Source organism: Lampris incognitus, chromosome 8 (genome assembly GCF_029633865.1).
Source record: "Lampris incognitus isolate fLamInc1 chromosome 8, fLamInc1.hap2, whole genome shotgun sequence".
Taxonomy (NCBI): Eukaryota; Metazoa; Chordata; class Actinopteri; order Lampriformes; family Lampridae; genus Lampris; species Lampris incognitus.
Window position 1 is genome coordinate 7,773,172 of NC_079218.1, and position 17,332 is coordinate 7,790,503.

At 45.4% G+C, this 17,332-nt stretch overlaps 2 protein-coding genes across 3 annotated transcripts in view; one reads left to right on the plus strand and one right to left on the minus strand.

Annotated features, from left to right (window-relative positions):
- gdpd5a (glycerophosphodiester phosphodiesterase domain containing 5a) overlaps positions 1 to 6,022 on the plus strand; it is a 39,864-nt gene extending 33,842 nt beyond the window's left edge. For both annotated transcript variants that reach the window (XM_056284612.1, XM_056284613.1), the window contains exons 15-16: positions 4,578 to 4,687; positions 4,778 to 6,022. In XM_056284612.1, coding sequence (XP_056140587.1) covers positions 4,578 to 4,687; positions 4,778 to 4,869 — 202 coding nt within the window. In that variant the 3' untranslated portion in view covers positions 4,870 to 6,022. The remainder of the gene's footprint in view (positions 1 to 4,577; positions 4,688 to 4,777) is intronic.
- A 3,530-nt stretch (positions 6,023 to 9,552) lies between these two features.
- Positions 9,553 to 17,332, minus strand: part of samsn1b (SAM domain, SH3 domain and nuclear localisation signals 1b) — a 28,194-nt gene continuing 20,414 nt past the window's right edge. Inside the window, exons 5-11 of the mRNA XM_056285205.1 lie at positions 14,458 to 14,538; positions 14,138 to 14,263; positions 12,599 to 12,731; positions 10,861 to 11,012; positions 10,558 to 10,758; positions 10,144 to 10,294; positions 9,553 to 9,746 (exon numbers count right to left, since the gene is read on the minus strand). Of these exons, the coding sequence (XP_056141180.1) occupies positions 9,553 to 9,746; positions 10,144 to 10,294; positions 10,558 to 10,758; positions 10,861 to 11,012; positions 12,599 to 12,731; positions 14,138 to 14,263; positions 14,458 to 14,538 (1,038 nt within the window). The remainder of the gene's footprint in view (positions 9,747 to 10,143; positions 10,295 to 10,557; positions 10,759 to 10,860; positions 11,013 to 12,598; positions 12,732 to 14,137; positions 14,264 to 14,457; positions 14,539 to 17,332) is intronic.

The window sequence follows — 17,332 nt, forward strand, 5'->3', positions numbered from 1 at the left end:
GCTGAACAGCCAATCAGAGTAATCTCTCGCCGACGGGCTCTGCCAATTCGACATGCTGAATCGGCCGAAAAGCTGCCGACAGGGGTCCAACTAGTGCCGACGGTGCGGGACACACCGCAAAAACTAGGGTCACAGACACTCACCAATGGCCCAACATTGGCCGACGGCCGACCGTCGGCCTGGTGTGTCAGGGCCCTTAGGGTGGGGATACCTGCAGTCAGTTGAGACTGAAGAGGTCACTTAGATGGATGATGAAACGTTTATTTTTCGATAAATGTTGTGTCCAGATGAATTGATTCAACTTTTTGTGATTTTCTTACCTGGATTATTGAGAATGCATAAAGACGTAACAATAGAATGGGATATACACTGATGATCCAAAACATTATAGACCCCTTGCCTAATAATATGCTAGTGGTCCTCCGTGTACCGCCAAAACAGCACTGACCTGCCAAGGCATGAACTGTACAACACCCCTGAAGGTGACCTGTGGTATCTGGCGCTAAAACATTAGCAGCAGATCCTTCAAGTCCTGTAAGTTGCGTGGTGGAGCCACCATGAATCGGACTTGTCGGTCCAGCCCATTCCACAGATTCTCAATCGGATTGAGATCTGGAGAATTTGGAGGCCAGGGCAACGCCTTGAACACTTCATCATGTTCCTCAAACCATTCCTGAGCAATGTCTGCAGTCGGGCAGGGTGCATTATCCTGCTGAAAGAGGCCACTGCCATCAGGGAACACCATAGCCATGAAGGGGTGTACCTGGTCTGCAGTGATGGTTAGGTAGGTGGCACGTGTCAAATTGACATCCACATGAATGGCCGGACCCAGGGTTTCCCAGCAGAACATTGCCCAGACCGCCACACTCCCTCCACCAGCTTGTCATCTTCCCACAGTGCATCCTGGCGCCATCAATTCCGCAGGTAAATGGCGAACACGCACACAACCATCCACGTGATCTAGAAGAAAACAGGACTCATTGGACCAGGCAACCTTCCACTGCTCCAAGGTCCAGTTCCAACGCTCACATGCCCATTGTAGCCACAGGATAGTCTTCGTTGCCCTCCCGTATCAATGAGCCTTGGGTGCCCAACACCCTACCACTGGTTTGTGGTTTGTCCCTCCTCAGACCACTGTCAGTAGGTACTCACCACTGCTGACTAGGAGCAACCCACAAGCCTTGCCTTTCAGAGATGCTCTGACCCAGTCGTCTGGCCATAACAATTTGGCCCTTGTCAAAGTTGCTCTGGTCTTTACTACTGCCCATTTCTCCTGCGTCCAACATGTTGACTACGAGAACTGGTTGTTCACTTACCATCTAATCTACCCAGACCTTGACATGTGCCCTTGTTTGGGGATGAACAACGTTGTTTAGTTCACCTGTGAGTGGTCATAATGTTTTGGCTCATTAGTGTGTCTTTGAAATAGAAAACTGAACATTTGGTGTCAATTTGAGGTAAATGTAACTTCTTCTTTTTTTTACCACTTTATGGCCAAAAATATATATTTTGACATTTTCCATGGCCTTCACTGAGGAGCGTATCTGTTCCCAGGATTCTGTGTTCCCAGCATCCTAAATTCCCAGGGCCCTATCTTCCCAGGGTCCTATGTTCCCAAGTTCATTTTTCTGCTAACACACATGAACTCATTCAGATTTACTCAAATCCCCTGAACTTGCCTAAACCTAACCTCAACTTCAACCTAACCCTAACCTTAACCTAATGTTTACCTTAACCTAACCAATAGCTAACCTGGGAGCATAAGACCCTGGGAACATAGCCTGGGAGAGCACATATATAGAACTGGGGAACATTGGATCCTGGGATCATAGGACCTTTTGTCGTGTTCCCATTATGTGCCATATAAATCTGGAGAATATAGGACCCTGGGAATATAGGATCCTGGGAATATAGGACCCTGGGAATATAGGACCCTGGGAATATAGGGCCCTGGGAATATAGGAATGACTCCCTTCACTGTGACCTTGACCAAGTTACCTCCAAAATATAATGTGGTTATCCAGGCGGTATTTCCCACCGTCCCTGAAAATGTTATGCGTTTGCCGGAGTTGTTGACAGACGACTTGTCGTACAAATGGGGTTAAAAAAGGCAAACAGATGAACTCCTGCCATCAGATGGTATCAGACGGTAGCTTTTTTCCTCCTAAAACTTAGGTCCCATGAAGTGAAAAATGTATTTTTATTATTGGTACCTCTTTTATCTGCACTTAATTGACATATATTGTGCACCGTGTTCTAGAATTTCACAAAAAAAAAGGTGTTCATAAGAATCTTTTTCTCTTCCTGAAAAATACAATCATCTTTTAGTTACGTCATCCTGCACTTGTAGGCGGCGTATGCGAACAAAAATCTCCAATTAATGGGAATGAGACCGAGAGAAGACAAGTGATCTTCTACTGCCAAACTGAAACTAGCCAATAGCAAACTCATGTGCAAAAACTCATGGCCGTTGTTGGCTGACAGTCAAATCAAAGTCCCTCCTTTTACAAAATCCCACCTGACCGTTATGTTTCATTCAAATATGCTACGTCATATCATGTAGAAGTTCACGATGCTCTAAATGTTGTTTAACTTGACCTTTCAACCATATTCTTACCATTAATTAACTCCAAAACAGTACTCTTGCACCTAATAGTCTACATAAGCCACGTTATGCACTTGATGCACATAATTCAGTGTACATAGGGTGATTTTATGACAGAAAGGGAGATATGTATGACTACGAATCACTTATAACTGCTTCAAAGTAATGTGCTTCAGTTGGAAAGGTGAATAAAAGGCAAATATGTTTTGATATCCGTTCTGTCCTTGCAATACTGATAAGTGTCTGCTGTGTCCTCGTATCGCTAGACGTGAAAATGTCAACCAGCATTTCTGCTGTGTTCATGTAGATATGTGTCTGCGTCCGATCAGCTTCGGCCTTATCCAGTCTGCTGCTGCCACAATGACCGTTCTGATCTAACACTCTGTCCCTCTCACCGCCTCATCTCTCTCTCTCTCTCTCTCTCTCTCTCTCTCTCTCTCTCTCTCTCTCTCTCTCTCTCTCTCTCTCTCTCTCTCTCTCTCTCTCTCTCTCTCTCTCTCTCTCTCTCTCTCTCCACCTTATTACCCTTTGTCCTCTTTTCATCCATGCCCTCTTTACCCTCCCTTCCTTCCCCTCTCTCTCGCTCTCTGCCTGCCTCTCTCTCTCTCTCTTTCTTTGTTTGTCACCTTTCATATCCCTTCTCTGTCCTGTGCTCTGCCTGATCTGCATGCAACCTTGCTCTGCTGCCCCCCGGCATCTGTCAGCTATCATATGATCAGGTAACTGGTGGGACTGCCTTAGCCTTTGTTGCTGCCTCCTCCTTTGTCCTCCTTGTGCCTGTTCTGAACAACACCCCCAATGCTGATGTGCACGACTCCTCCATCCCCTCCGTTACTGTACTTGTTTAGTGCTTGTCTGTGCATACATGTTGTGTTATTTTTGAAGCCAATATGGAGAGTGTCAGCACCAACCATGGTCCTGAAAGGTAGTATTGTTAGTGAAAAGCACCAACTATGATCCCACGAGGTAGTATTGATGTGTTCGTGTTTATACTAGTTAATATTAGGGATGGGGGGGGAATCGATTCCATCTTGTAGCGATTCAAAACCGATTCACAAATTCCAAAAATCGATTCATTTTCAAGTTTAAATTTTTTTTTCCTGACCTGAGAACCATCAAGTTTACCCGGCTAAATCCTACAGATGGCGCTGTGTCGCCATGCCAGGCCGGTTCCTGCCGAGCCAGAACTCCGTGCGAGAGCAAGAGGTGCAGCAGCAGCAGCAGCAGTGGAGGAGGAAAAACAAATTCAATCTTATATCAACCATCATTACTTGTTAATGTATTTGGAACTGCTGAGAAATTACGCACAAAAAAAAGCTGCCACCAGTTTAATCTTTGCGGAAGTTTTTATTTTCGGGTGAAGACGTTTTACGATGTGTCCCAGGGCTGCCTCGCTTTGTTTATTGCAGACTGCAGAAGACTGCCAGAAACATGTTTCAGATGACTGCAGTCAGCTTAACTGACATCTATGTTTCTTATCGTTGAGTGGGTTAAACCAGGAAGCATAAGAAAATACATTTCACTCGAGCTTTTACATTTGATTCAGGGTGATTTCCCCCCCCCCTTTCTTTTGAGACCTGTTAAACCGTCTGCTGCAGTCGGATGGGAGAAGTAGCTCAAAACAGCAGTCTACAGTCAACTCTGTGCGTGTATCAAATCGAGAATCGGTTTTGAATCGAATCATGACCCCCCCCCCAAGAATCAAAACTGAATCGACTTGTGACGTTCCCAAAGATTCCCACCCCTAGTCAGTATTGTAATAAACACAATGCACTTACTTATTTAGCCTATGTACATGCATATGACTGTAGTATGGATTCACACAGAAACTATGCTGTGCATGTGTCTTGTACAGTATATAGTGTGTATACTACATACATACATACAAAACTGAAGTGACTCGTTAGAAGACGCATTGTGCATATGGTTTCCGTGGTCCTGATGGTCTTTATGCGCGTGTGTGGTGCGGCAGGTGGAGGGTGAGCGGCATGCAGAGTTACAACCCCGAGCAGATCATGCTCAGCGCGGTGCGAAGGCCCAGCCGGGACGTCAACATCATGAAGGAGAAGCTCATATTCTCAGGTGCGGCAGAACCCCAAAGGTCTCGGAGGAGTGAAATGGAAGTGAAATGTGCAAACAATAAAAGTTTTATGTTTTGTTTGTTTTTTCCAGAACTCAACAACGGGGTGGGTAGCACAGAGGAGCTGTCTTTATACCCCGAGAACGGCTATGCGAGCTACTCTCACGGCAGCCTCAGCCGCTGAATTCTGGGCTTGGCCGCGGGTCGTAAACAGCGGGACGCTGACTTCTCGTCGAACCTTTGGACTCGGACGTTATTGTCATGTCAGAACTTAAAGGAAGATTCTGTTTTTGTCTGTGTGAATGCTCAGATGGCACTTGGGCCCAAGCTCAGGACCGGGTGAGGCCCGGGTGTGTGCGGTTGGTTTCCGCTGCCAGCGCTCAGTCAGCGGGATGACGGACACGTCGTTAAAGCGTGGCCACTGTAATATAACGTAACACTGCTTCATGCTGCACCTATTGTCGTTGTCCTCACGATAGCCACTAGTTCTGCTGCACGCAGGCCAAGTTGGCGTGGCCTGCGTGCAGCATGCCGTGCTGCACGCAGGCCACGTTGGCGTGGCCATCGGGAAACTACTACACTTTCCAGGTTAGCCTGATTCACCAAGACGCTAAAGAGCCACCTGGATATCAGAAACAGATCATCTCTTATCCAACCGCTTGCTTGAGTGACCTTGTCAAATGATGCATTTTAGGCAATTATGGATGTAATGTTTTATTTTTCAACATCACCTTCTTTGTTGTTGTTTTTTTGTAAAAGGAAAAGCACTGAGTACTGAACTATATGTTAATGTAAATATAAGCAGTTTTACATTCAATTTTCCCCTCTGAGAGGATTTTTAATGGTTTGCATTTCTGAATTGTATGATATTTTCTGGCTGCATTTATTGTCGATATTTCTGAATGTTCTTTCCTCGGTGTAAAAGACTACGAATAAGACTAAAGGGTTATGACGCTGAATGACAGCCCCCTACTTCTCCCTAGTACCGTTCTAGTTGGGTGAGGGTCTTGGCTGGAGCATCTGTCAGTCGGGACATTGTGGTTCAAGTTCAACTCTTGCTCTTTTCCGCCTCTTCCCTGTCATGCCATGATCGGTTCCTATTAGTGGTTGTCAATACAAACTCTCACATGGCTGCCTTTTTGTTAAATGGACAGATTCGTAGCATATTGCAGAGGTAGCATAATATGTCACAAATCCTATTTTAGCATTGTGGACCAGCTAACTGAAATATAATAAATATTTGCTCTTTAAGAAATGTGTTTTTTTCCCCATCCTGTGCAAAGCGCGTAGAACAGGCATGGCGGCCATATACACACAATGGGAATAAAAGCTGAAAATCTGAGATTCTTTCAAGTGTCTCTGTGGTAAAATGATAAAATGAAAATCAACGACATGGTATCTACAAAACACAATTTGCAAGACTCCAAAGTAGTTTTTATTTTTCAGACTTATTTTTTTACTCTTTCCAAGAAATGTGACATAAGATAAAACCATATTCAAAATGATTTCCTGGACAACATGGCGGCTCTCTCAGTGTATCCGGACTCAACCGGAGGACGTCGTCATTTGAAATGGCTGCGCGCCTCAGACGTAGGGGCGACTCGTTTCCCAGGGTGCGTGTTGTGGAGTTAGAAAACAACGAGACAGGAGACGTGAGAGTAGACGTAGTCGAGGTAGTTTACTAGCTCCAACTTAGCATGTCGTACATTCGACAACGACGCTGAACTATGAACCGGAAGCGGAAGTGCATTATCTGACCCCTCGCCTCTTCCCTTAAAGGTACACTGTCCTCTTAGGCGAATGTCTCTCGTTATATAGATGTGGGTCACCACAATGTAATAAAACAACACATTTGATGTCCGTCACACAAATGAGTGACACGTTGTTCAACGCAGGCACAACACGGACCAGCTTCGCTTCTGGGTCCTGTTTAGTTTTAATCCAGAGTTGTAATAAAGAGTTTGCCTCTTCCGGTGTGGGAAGATGGCGGCGCGAACTTCGGTTTGCGGCGGCCTCCCCCGGCGCCGTCCGAGCAGCGCCTTTGTCCACGTCTGTGTCTTGAAGTTTGATGGCTGGGGGATCACGGTCCGCCGCGTCCGGTGGGCCCCGGGACCACGACCCCTGCCTGGAGCTGCGCCGAGGAGGAAACACCGAGGGCGGTCTGACAGGACGCCGAAGCGGGGCATGCTAAGCTAACCGCTAGCCCATGCGGACAGGCAGTTCCTCATGTGAGTACAACTCGCCCTACCGGATGTGCTCGGGGTCCCGCGGCTACAGATGACGTCACTACTTAACGCGTTATGATTGGGTAGGGGCTAGGTCGGTTTAGGAAGAGCGGGAAACAGTAGATTGACGTTAGACGCAGCTCAGCAGCTCGGGCCTTGAGCGCTCGCGCGCGCTCGCTCGTCCAGGGGTCCTGAGCCTGCGGCCTCGTGAGTTGCAAAAAAAACACACAGCTAAATACTATAAAGCTATGCTAGCTAGCGATATAATCCGTGACGTCATATGTAGTCGAAGGACCCCCCCCCCCCCCGAGTCGATAGTGTGCCCGAACAGAAATGGAGCCCGCACCGACGGTCATCCTGGCGTTCGCTCTCTTGGGCCGTGATGTTTATTTTTCCTTTATATGTTGGACGTGTGTTTTGTAGTTATTTTGTTTGTTTGTTTTGTTTTTGTAGTTTGGATGCGTTTTTGTCTTTGCGTTGCGCTGCTGTGCCATGTGCATGGAATGAAATGACAAATAAATGTTCCTGTAAACTGCTAATAAGACACGTTAGCCCCCTAGCTAACGAGTCTGACCCTTTAGCCCCTAGCTAACGGGTCTGACCCTTTAGCCGAGCGGTTAGCGACGTCGACTTGTGGTGCAATACACCCCGTATCGAATCCCGCACCGGGCAAGAAAATAACCGGTTGCAGCGGCGGGATCCGGAAGTGTGCAGACCCTCAGAAGTCTATTCGGAGCGCGGGAATAACAAGGCGCGCTTCCGGGAGAGGGTGACGACTGTAAACTACTAATAAGACACGTTAGCCCCTAGCTAACGGGTCTGACCCTTTAGCCGAGCGGTTAGTGATGTCGCCTTGTGGTGCAGCACACGCCGTATCGAATCCCGCACCGCGCAAGAAAATAACCGGTTATGTTCCTGATTCCAGTAATGTCAGAAATAATGAGATTTCTTTATCAAGTAGCCAACCGAAAAACAAAACAAAAACTGATGGCAGTTGAAGTGGGCGAGCAGCCACCGACTTAAAGGATGCTGCTGGTGGCATGAGAAAACCCACCCGCAGTACTTCTTTCCACTGTGTTTGGACATGTGGCGATTCCGTCACTGACCCCACTGACCTAGCGACGGTGCTGTGAGCATGGGACCTAGAAATCAAAATGGGACACAGCCTGGTGGGAGAACTCAGGGAGGCTCTGTGGTGCGCTGCGAGTCCGTCTCTGCAAATCCCTGCAAAAAACTGGTCGGGTTTCCTCCTCGCTTCTATGGGTTTTTGGTACAATAGTAATAGTTGGGCTGGTGAAGCGCTGCGCTCTGCAAGAGATTAGGGTAAACAACGGGTAATGATAAGCTTAGCTGCCTGCAAAGACCAGATTGGTGTCTAATTCTAGTTAAATAGTGAGAACGCGCTGTAAAACCATTACATGCACATGTAAGTAGATGTGGAAGTGTAATCGCAGCATCTGTGTCACTTTAACCGCCTTCATCTCCATTCGCGTCACATGTGACTGAAGATTGCGCGTCTAATGGCCGTATTGTGGGCAACGATAGCAAGACAGGGGGGGCTTTTCAGCAGTTATTGATTTCCAATCATCCCAGAATTTTATTTTATTGCCTCGTACCCTGCCAGAATGCACATATCACTGGTATATTTGCAGCAGGCAGGCGGCCCCTGCTAATTAGAAGCATGCTGAAATGACCTTTAAAGTTATTTTTTTCCTTCTTTCCATCCATGAATGAATCCAGTACATGTATTAAGTAAGGGGTAAATGTATGGACTTGTCTAGAAGGGTAGTTTAGAAATGATGAGCGACAGCAGATGCTGCTGAGAGTACATTTGGTCAGGCGAATGGAATTTCATGAGATTTGAAACGTATGCTTTAAAGCCCAGTAATCATCATAACTAGACATTTGGGTTTAAGTGAAGCATATGGACACAAGCCTGTTGGCTTACAAGTGCAGGTGGAGTGAGTAACAAGGGATAAGGCATTCTTAGGCACTCGGGATGACGCAGTTGTCTCACTGCATCAGTGACATTATTACCGCTTTATTGGGACATTGGGCTTTGTGAGAGGGGTTTTCGAGAGACTATCATAATTTAATCTGTTATTCTCTCTGTGAAATAATTGTTTATTATTGGTTACAGGAGGACAGAATGATAGCTTTGTGGTTACCCCCGTTGCCTCAAAGGTCCTGGGTTCAGTCCCAGCCGTGCTGTTCGTACTTTGCATTTTCTGCCCGTGTTTGTATGGGTTCCTTAACCATCCATCATCCAAACCGCTTATCCTCATGATTCCTTATGGTTCCTTATCCAGTAGTCCAAAGACACGCACCTTGGCTGAAACGTAGACTTTAAATTGCCAGTAGGCGTGAAAAGGTGTGAATAGTGTATGAGTGATTGTGTGTATGGGCCCTGCAATGGATTGCTAAACTGTCCAGGGGGGGATTAAACAGGTACAGACAATAAAGTCAACATTGTGAGGGAAAAACTGAAATGCATCAAATGTAAAACTGGTACATGATCAACTTTCATGCTGCAGGAAATAAGAAACTGCTTTTCATGTATAGGTTTGCATTTAAATCAGCTGCCGCACAACATACAAAAAAAAAATGATGATGATGGGGGAGGGGGGATTTTGTCTTTTTGGTCAAGTAGTTGTTATTTCAGTCAATGGAGGAGAGACAGACTGAATGTGAATTTCTGTGTCCTCCTTGCTGTTATCAGAGCCGTCTGAGAACATGTGGCAGCCGGAGTCTCTTGGGCAGTTGTTCGTATCCGCCTTGAAGCTCTCCTCGCTGAGCTCCGGCTCCGGGTTTGGCCCGCTCCCCCACTGACAATCAGCTGTAATGGTACACAGGAGTACACTGTCATTGAGTTCAATGGATTGAAAAAAAAGACAACAAAAAAAAATCCTTCAGAGATATCATTCCTGTGCACCAAGCTTGAACCACCTATCAGTCTTCAGCTGCCCTTATGTGTCCTCTCGTCCTGCACTATTCTCAGCAACACTCTTTGGGGTTATCCTATTATCCTTAACCTCTTTATCTGTGCTCCTGATACTGTGAAGCATCCTTCGTTTGTCTTCCCAAGGAGGGGGCACAGTCTTATCACCTTCAATGTAAAAGTCACTTGACTCTGATCTACCCGTCTCTGTGATATTGAGGTTATAACACATTGCAAAAACACCCATGACACCGCCACTGGTGGATCTTTAGCAGCCCTGTGTGCCGTCACTCACGTTGTGCTTCCTGAAGGGACTCGACGGCGGCGAGCAGGCGACGCCTGTGCTCCGGGTCGGTCACCTTCAGCTCGGTTAGGTGTCGCTCCCTCAGCCCCATCAGGTCGTCCACTGTCTGGTAACCGTTCAGCTGGAGAGAGGAGACGTACTCCTGGTCAAGGAAATGGAAGAAAAAATACTGTGAAAAACACATGAAGTATCAAGCTAAACCAGTACTTTGTATGACATGGAAAGTTCATGACGATGAGACGGTGCGATTTTGCAGACAGACAGATGCAAAGCTAGACAGATAGCTAGCTAGCTTAGATAGATAGATAGACAGATAGATAGATAGATAGATAGATAGATAGATAGATAGATAGATAGATAGATAGATAGATAGATAGATAGAACTTTTTTTCTCATCTTAAATACCTCCAAACTGAAGCGCTTTAAGAGTTCCTGTAGAGTTTTTGGTCTAGATTCGTGGCTCCATCCATAGGTTTGTGTGTTCCCATTTGTCTTTTCTTCTAAAACATCTACATAGATGAATTTGAAGTTTCCTACTTTGCCGTTAAGCATGCCTGTCCATATTCCCATCGGGGGCTTGGAGATGATGTTAATCATGTCTCCCGCCTGGACAAAGAAAAGGTCATCATGGCCCCATATACCTACATCCTACCTACATCATACCTGCACCATAGAGTTTGGTGTCATCTATTCTTCAGACCTGTTTACCTTGAGTTTTAGGGATTCGGTGTCATATGGGCTTGGTACGAAGTCCGTGTGGACCCTGGCTCTGCAGCAGAACCGTCTCATGTTTGGAAGATCCCCCTCCAGCCTCAGACTGGCTCTGTTACTGGAGCAGTCTGACCCGCTGGTGACCCCACCTGTGGAGCAGCAAACAAATAATGTGGTTCAATGAAGGGTGAATGACTGAGCTTGTTAACGTCAGCCCCCTTCTGCTTGAACTGTTCAGGTCAATGAGATGACGCCACCGTTCTGAGTCAATATTAAAGGTGGCAGTGGAGGTGGGGTATTGTGGAAAACAGGATTTGTCTAGTCTTGAGGTGGATTTTGCTGTCAGTAAGAAGTGCCATTTTCATGCTTTCACAGCTCTTAAATAACATCTTTGTTTCACCAGCTTTTTTATGTGACCAAATAGCTTCTTAACAAGCCATTCAGAATTGCCCCATTGGGAATAATCAACCCAAGATTTTGAATAAGGCTGCCCATGCCGAGAACATGGTAGCCTCTGGATGACCAGTCATTGGCAGAATTGTAAAAACCAGGTCCAGAAAGTAAATATCCAAACCGTGTATTTGCTCCAACCATGTTACTAAACCGGCTGATTTCAATAGCTAGTTTTCCCTACCTAGTTGAGGAGCGGTGTTGACTAGAACCTGCTGGTGCAGTGCATGAGTGGAGCAAATACATGGTTTGGACTTTTACTTTCTGGACCTGGTTTTTACACCTCTGGTCATTGGCTGAATCCAAATGCCTGGCCCTCCATGTACTTGTAGATTGGCAGGTTTAACGGGTGTCAGTCTGCAAGCCCGGAGGTCCTGTGAAGTCCTATGAAGTGCGGAGCATCTAAGGCTGACCAATGCCATGATTCCTAACGTCTGCAAGGGGAACTTCCAGACTTCAGATTTATGCAGACTTCCAGAGAGTCCGCTTTGTTTGTAGTCTTCACCAGACTGCTTGTGGGACTACCCAAAATTGGTGGAAATGAGGGTGTGGTGATATAAAACACATTAAGGTCTTCCAATATAAGTAATACACGATACATACGGCCTAAATGTTGACTTATTTGCAGACGTTTATTTATTTGGTTTTCTGCTTGGTGTTCATCATACCCATTGCAACAGTTAAAGTCTGAAATCCATCTAATCAGCACATTTTAGACCTTGCAACCCTGCAGATCACAGACTTGACATAATAATGCTCAGGACAATCAACATGTATGTACGTATAACCAAATTGTCCATGAGGGCTGAGTCCACAAGTCTGGAGGGTTGACATTTGGATTCGCCCATTGTGTCTGTCAAGGGAGGTAGTCGGGGCTAGCAATGCTGCCAGCCAATCACAGTAGCGGCTTATGAATAATGCTATTATTATGCTGATGACTTCCACCCCCAAACAGCCTGTTTCATCAGAAGTGGGTATGGAGCAATGGAAAGCAAATTACTTTTTGGAAAACCAAACAATATTTGGTGGGAAAAACTGTCACAGATGTGTTTCCCTAGACATTAGTTATACCAATTTTTCCCAACAGTAAGAAAATACCCCCCTCCTCTTTTTTAAATGTCAGTTGTAGGCAGGCCTTTCGAGGGTTGTGGTACTTACGTATATTAAGCGACCTGGCCTAAAGGTGATCCGTGGGATTGTGTCGTGTACAAACAGGGATTGCATAACTTAGTGGGCTTAGGTGTGTTGAGAGGAGTTTGTTGGCATCGTGCCTAATAGTGCTTACTTGAGGAGCTTTGTGCACTGTTAAGACTGTAGAGGCTTTCCAGAGAGGTAGCAGAATGTCTGTATCCTTTTGCAAATGGCCGCTCACCGACGAAGTCCCCCTCGTCCACTCGATCCTCTTCTGGGTCTTTGCTCTGCACGGTGAAATCAACAAGTCACGTTTTCACTCTACTGTTTCTGCCTCTCGCTGTGTCAGCCCCTATCTCATCTTCCAGCCACAGGCATTAGGGAGGAACAAAAGAGGGAGCTAACCAACCAGAAACCTGTGTATCAGGGCCCTAAGCCGCCGTGTTTGATTCCTCGTGTGACGAAACTACTCAGTATCCAAGTTTATGCAAGGTCACAAACCTCCTCTGGCAAGCGAAGGACTTAATCCGGCAAGAGTTGCCTTGCTTTTTATAGCTGAAACCTCGGAGGTGTGTGGTGTACATAATCCCCACATACCTGTTCTCAGCTTTGAACTTCCTCCCCCTATAACAGGGTTGTGAACCTCCTATCCCTGTGAAAGGGCTTTCACACCGTGGCATGCACGTGACCCCACCAGTTACAGTCCAATATTTTTTGTGTGTGGAAAAAATAAACTCAACATATATAATTGTAGGGGAATTTCAATATTTTGCTATGCAAACCTGATTCACTTTTACTCAAACTGTGTAGGTCCGTGCACGGTTAATATAGCCAAATGATGGCCTTAAAGCACAAAAAACTGAGATCTCTTTATACAGACACACGTTTTTCCCGTAAAGCCGTAGCATATTTGGGTAATACAAATGTCATAAAGTGGCATAAAGACACATTTCAGAGCTCTCACGATATCAAGGCGCATTTATTTTTCGCCCATGGATAAAACAAATAGGGTTGGATCTTGCTAGCCATTTAGCCAGCTAGCAAGCTAGCAAGATCAACCCTATTCATTTAGCTTAGCATAGGGAAACAAAAGAATCATGAAACATCCACATAGATGAATCCTTATAGTAGGGAAACAAAAGAATCACGAAAACACCGCATGTAGACAACCACAATTGCAAGCAATTTCTTGAAGCAACTTCAGAACCGATCAAAGCAACGTAGAAATGCTTAAGAGAGCAATCCTCATAAGAGAAAAGAGTCAATTTCAGCGTTGGACATTGTTAAAAGTAAATGTTTTACATCCCTGTCCATTTTTACATTGAACTGAAACAGGGTTGCATCGAGAATCTTTTATTTGGGCATAAAATTTGCATCATGCTTTGGAGGTCTGTGATAAGTGTTTTAGAAATTTCTTGACTTGGAAGTATGTTAGCCTGCAAGCCATGTGGTAAGTCTTGGGTAGCTCATAATTTTGGATAACATTGACCATACTTTTCAAGGGTACTGTTGATTTGGCTAGGATTCTGTGAAATGCCAGGTAACGGGATTGATAGACTGACCAAAGAGAGGTCCGAGGAAGACGTCGCTCTCTTGTACATGGCAGACACGTTTTCATTCAGTATCAGCAAATGCTGAGTGGAAAGAAGTTAAAACTGATTGCATAAGCTTGACAGAATACTCTGGTTCTCACCAGTTCCTCGGGCTGGGCCTTGACATGCTTCCTAGTGGCCCTCTTGCACATGTTCTGCGATATCACCTTCATCTTCTTCCCTAAGCCAATTGGTTTAGTTGCATTGCTGTCTTCCGCCTGCTTGTCCTTTTGTGGAATATCGTAGGGAAACAAAAGAATCATGAAAACACCTTAAGTAGACAACCACAACACCGGGGAGCTGCTGCACCAGTATTTGCACAAAATCTCGGCTTTGCAGATCGCCTGTTAGCCCGCTGATGGTGAACTCCAAATTCCCAGATGGACAAAACGGACAGATTTGGGGGGACGGGCGGCCTTACCAGAGAGTTTCCATTATACTGTTGTTTCATCAGAGGTGAATTGTTCTTGAAGGCGTCAAATCTGCCTGGCCTGGTTGACCTCTGGGCCAAAACAAAAGAGAGATTAAAATGTATGATGCATGATGAAAGGAGGGCACAATATCTGCCTCGTGCTTTGTTTTTGTGATTAATGTTTGTAATTATTTGATGGCATCGCAACACAAGCGTTCTTGCTCGTATTCATTTCCCCTGATGTGTTTCCTGTGTCTGAACAGGGTCAGCTGCTGGTAGTAAAATGCATTTTTCCTCATCTTGCACCAAGCCTCAGTAAGTGTTATGTGAATTGATGTGATAAACACAAAAGTATTGGATTTCTCTTTTGTTTAACCTGTGCCACATTACACAAATATGCCAACTGTAGTTTTGAGGATACACAGTAATATTCTAGGTTACAGTATATATTGCTCCATCTTGCTTAAACCCGTCGCTTGCCCGTCTGTATCATTACAAATGCACGAGCTAATAAAGCATATAAGCATCGTTAAAGACAAGACTGAAAGTAAGCAATTAACTACTCCTCACTGGCGAACCATTAGACTCGTTTTAGGGGACATTCGCTTGTTCTCGCCGAACATCTGTCCCATTAAGTCTTGGCTCATTTCCCAACACTGAGTGTCTGACCGTTAGTGAACCAGTGCCCTTGGCCCCGCAGCCAGCCGTCCCCCCCCCCCCCCCCCGGCGAATAGCAAACACAATGCTGCTTATTGTTATGGGAATGCTGTCGTTGAAAAACAGGAGGTTATGAAGGGATTTACTATACGAGTTGCAGTTTCTTCAACTGGAGTTACGCTAATATTAACATTTACATCAGTATTAATATTTAAATGTTAATGTTATAATGATATTTTTATTAATAGTATATATACATATTAATTAAAATAAAATACTAATCTTATTTATTTATCATTTATTATTATTAATATCAATAATTATAATTTACTATATTACTATTACTATTGCTATCATATATATATATATAATTAACATTAATATTATTAATAACGCTAATATTCCAGTATATTTGCCTGGGAGGAAATGCTGTACAGCAGGACTAATGCCTGGTCAGTTATATGTAAATGGGTTGACATGGAAGCTACTGACACTGGCTGGGCCTCCACGATTAAAGGATAAAAACGGAGGTAAAGGGACAATCCACCCTCACAAGATTTCTCTCTATGCTCACCGATAGTTCGGTTATCTTTTGTGAGCGTGAAGAAATATCTCCCAAAGGGAAGGGCAAAAGGGTGCTAATTCTCAGATAAAGTCAGGGAGTTGGAGACTTGTTGATGCCATGACTGCCCTGAGGGATCCACCGATCAGCCAAAACATTAAAACCACTGACAGGAAGGTGAATAACACTGATTATCTCGTTACAGTGGCACCTGTCCAGGGGTGGGATATATTAGGCGGCAAGGGAACAGTCAGGTCTTGAAGTTGATGTGTTGGAAGCAGGAAAAATGGGCAAGCGTAAGGATCTGAGGGACTTGGACAAGGGCCAGATTGTGATGGCTAGACAACTGGGTCCGAGCATCTCCAAAGCGGCAGGTCTTGTGGGGGGTTCCCGGTGGTCAGCACCTAACAAAAGTGGTCCAAGTAAGGACAACCGGTAAACTGGTGACAGGATCATGGGCGCCCAAGGGTCATCGATGCACGTTGAGAGTGAAGGCGAGCCCGTCTGGCCCAATCCCACAGAAGAGCTGCTGTAGCTCAGATTGCTGAAAAAGTTAATGCTGGCTATGATAGACAGGTGTCAGAACACACAGTGCGTCACAGCCTGCTGCGTATGGGGCTGTGTAGCTGCAGACCGGTCAGAGGGCCCATGATGACCCCTGTCCACCACCGAAAGCTCCTACAATGAGCACGTGAGGGTCAGGACTGGACCACGGAGCGATGGAAGGAGGTGGCCTGGTCTGATGAATCTCCTTTTCTTTTACATCATGTGGACGATCGGGTGCGTGTGCGTTGTTTTCCCGGGGAAGAGATGGCATCAGGATGCACTATGGGAAGGAGGCAAGCCGGTGGAGGCAGTATGATGCTCTGGGCAATGTTCTGCTGGGAAACTTTGGGTCCTGACATTCATGTGGATGTTACCCTGACACGTACCACCTTCCTAAACATCGCTGGAGACCAGGTACACCCCTTCATGGTGACGGTGTTCCCTGATGGCAGTGGCCTCAGGTGGTTTTAATGTTCTGGCTGATCAGCATGTATGTGTGTGTGTGTGTGTGTGTGTGTATATATATATATATATATATATATATATATATATATATATATATATACTGGAGTTTTCCCTTTGAGGACAGATGTTCATCTTCTCCAACTTTGATATGTATAACAAACACAAAGGGTCTTATCTTGGCAAGGGTTAACATGAATTCTCATTTGAAACACATTGTTAATACCTTCATAAGAGCTTTATAATAGCAAGCACATTCGTGAACAATGAATGATTCAGTCCCCCTCTGTGCAATTACGAGCTATGTATGGTACCACTAATGACATTTTGGATTAGTGTGCCCTGTAATTGCCCTTTTCAATAAAAGACATTCCTTGGGGTATTAGCTGTTTTTAGACGGCTACATAATAGCCGTGCAGTTTATTTCATGCATCATCCCTTTGTAATATAAACCTTTCCATGTGCTTCTCATTCATCTTCTCTGGAGTTACAGACAAGTCACTAGTATTGGTGCCAGTTGCTGTCTAGTTATTCCCCCCCCCCCCCCCATTTTTCTCCACAATTACCCCACTCTTGCGCTGCTCCATCCCCTCTGCTGAGCCGGGGAGGGCTGCAGACTACCACATGCCTCCTCCCATACATGTGGAGTCACCAGCC